Genomic DNA, 1343 nt, shown 5'->3' with positions numbered 1-1343 from the left:
TCAGGTGATGTGGAGATTTAAAAGTCTTCTCACACAGGTCACATTTATAAGGTCTCTCCTCAGTGTGGATAAACATGTGTTGTTTTAACTGTGCGTCTGTTGCAAACAGTTTCCCACACTGATCACAGCAGTAAACATCATTTCCAGTGTGAATCCGTAGGTGACTATTTCGGTTGTGTTTGTCGTTGAAAGTTTTTCCACAAAAGTCGCAGCTGTACGCCTTAATTCCAGAGTGGGTAACTAGATGCTTCTGCAAGTGGCCATTTTGAGCAAAAGCTTTACCACACAAGCCACAGATGTACTCTTTAACTCCACTGTGAATGAGTTGGTGTTTTTTTAAGCCTCCAGCCCGTCTAAAAGAATTTCCACACAAGTTACAGCTGTACGGTTTTACTCCACTGTGGATGATATGATGTGATTTTAAGTCTTTAGCTTGGGTAAAAGTCTTTCCACACAAGTCGCAGCTGTATGCTTTAACGCCACTGTGGATGAGTCGGTGTCTTTGTAAGCCTCCAGCCTGGGTAAAAGACTTTCCACACAAGTCACAGCTGTAAGGTTTAACTCCACTGTGGATGAGTTGGTGCGTCTTCAAGCCTCCAGCCCGTGAAAAAGACTTTCCACACAAGTAACAGCTGTACGCTTTAACTCCACTGTGGATGAGTTGGTGTTTTTTTAAGCCTCCAGCCTCGGTGAAAGACTTTCCACACAAGTCACAGCTGTACGCTTTAACTCCACGGTGGATGAGTTGGTGTCTTTTTAGGCTTTCAGACCAGGTAAAATCCTTCCCACACTCATCACAGCTGTAAGGTTTAACTCCACTGTGGATGAGTTGGTGTAATTTTAAGCTTCCAGCCCGGTTAAAAGACTTTCCACACAAGTCACAACTGTAAGGTTTAAGTCCACTGTGGATGAGTTGGTGTTTTTTTAAGCTTCCAGCCTGAGTAAAAGATTTTCCACACTCACCACAGCTGTAAGGTTTAACTCCACTGTGGATGAGTTGGTGTATTTTTAGGCTGTCATTCCGAGTAAAATCCTTCCCACACTCATCACAGCTGTATGTTTTCTCTCCCTTTCTTCTGTGAGGTTTGTCGGCCTCCTGAGAGCACTGTTTTTCCGCCTCACGTTGGTCCTGCAGTGACAGAGATACAAACAGAGGCAGTGAGTGAAATGCAGTCGTGGAACAAACTGTAACTCCCTCCATTGGTGGAATTTAATGTGACAACAAACACATTGTTGGTGTATTTCCAACACCTTCTGGTGATAGTGTCACATTACAATGATGTGCAATGAGAGTTGTAATGAAAATGACATTATTGAAGAAATACTGATAAGTGGAGAAAATC

General features: G+C 43.1%; 1 protein-coding gene across 5 annotated transcripts in view; it reads right to left on the bottom strand.

Moving 5' to 3' along the window:
• The window catches only part of LOC102299396 (zinc finger protein 665-like), a 17678-nt gene extending 16342 nt beyond the window's left edge, over positions 1 to 1336 (bottom strand). The window contains exon 1 of one of the 5 annotated variants that reach the window (XM_042217445.1): positions 1 to 1336. In XM_042217445.1, coding sequence (XP_042073379.1) covers positions 1 to 1201 — 1201 coding nt within the window. In that variant the 5' untranslated portion in view covers positions 1202 to 1336. The other 4 variants (XM_042217446.1, XM_042217444.1, XM_042217442.1 and 1 more) reach the window with 4 other exon arrangements.
• Positions 1337 to 1343: the final 7 nt, after the last annotated feature.

This window comes from Haplochromis burtoni, unplaced genomic scaffold (assembly GCF_018398535.1).
Source record: "Haplochromis burtoni strain Fernald_Lab_line unplaced genomic scaffold, NCSU_Asbu1 Contig_1988, whole genome shotgun sequence".
Taxonomy (NCBI): domain Eukaryota; kingdom Metazoa; phylum Chordata; class Actinopteri; order Cichliformes; family Cichlidae; genus Haplochromis; species Haplochromis burtoni.
Note: the sequence above shows the minus strand (reverse complement) of the source record. Positions and strands in the feature narration are given on the sequence as shown.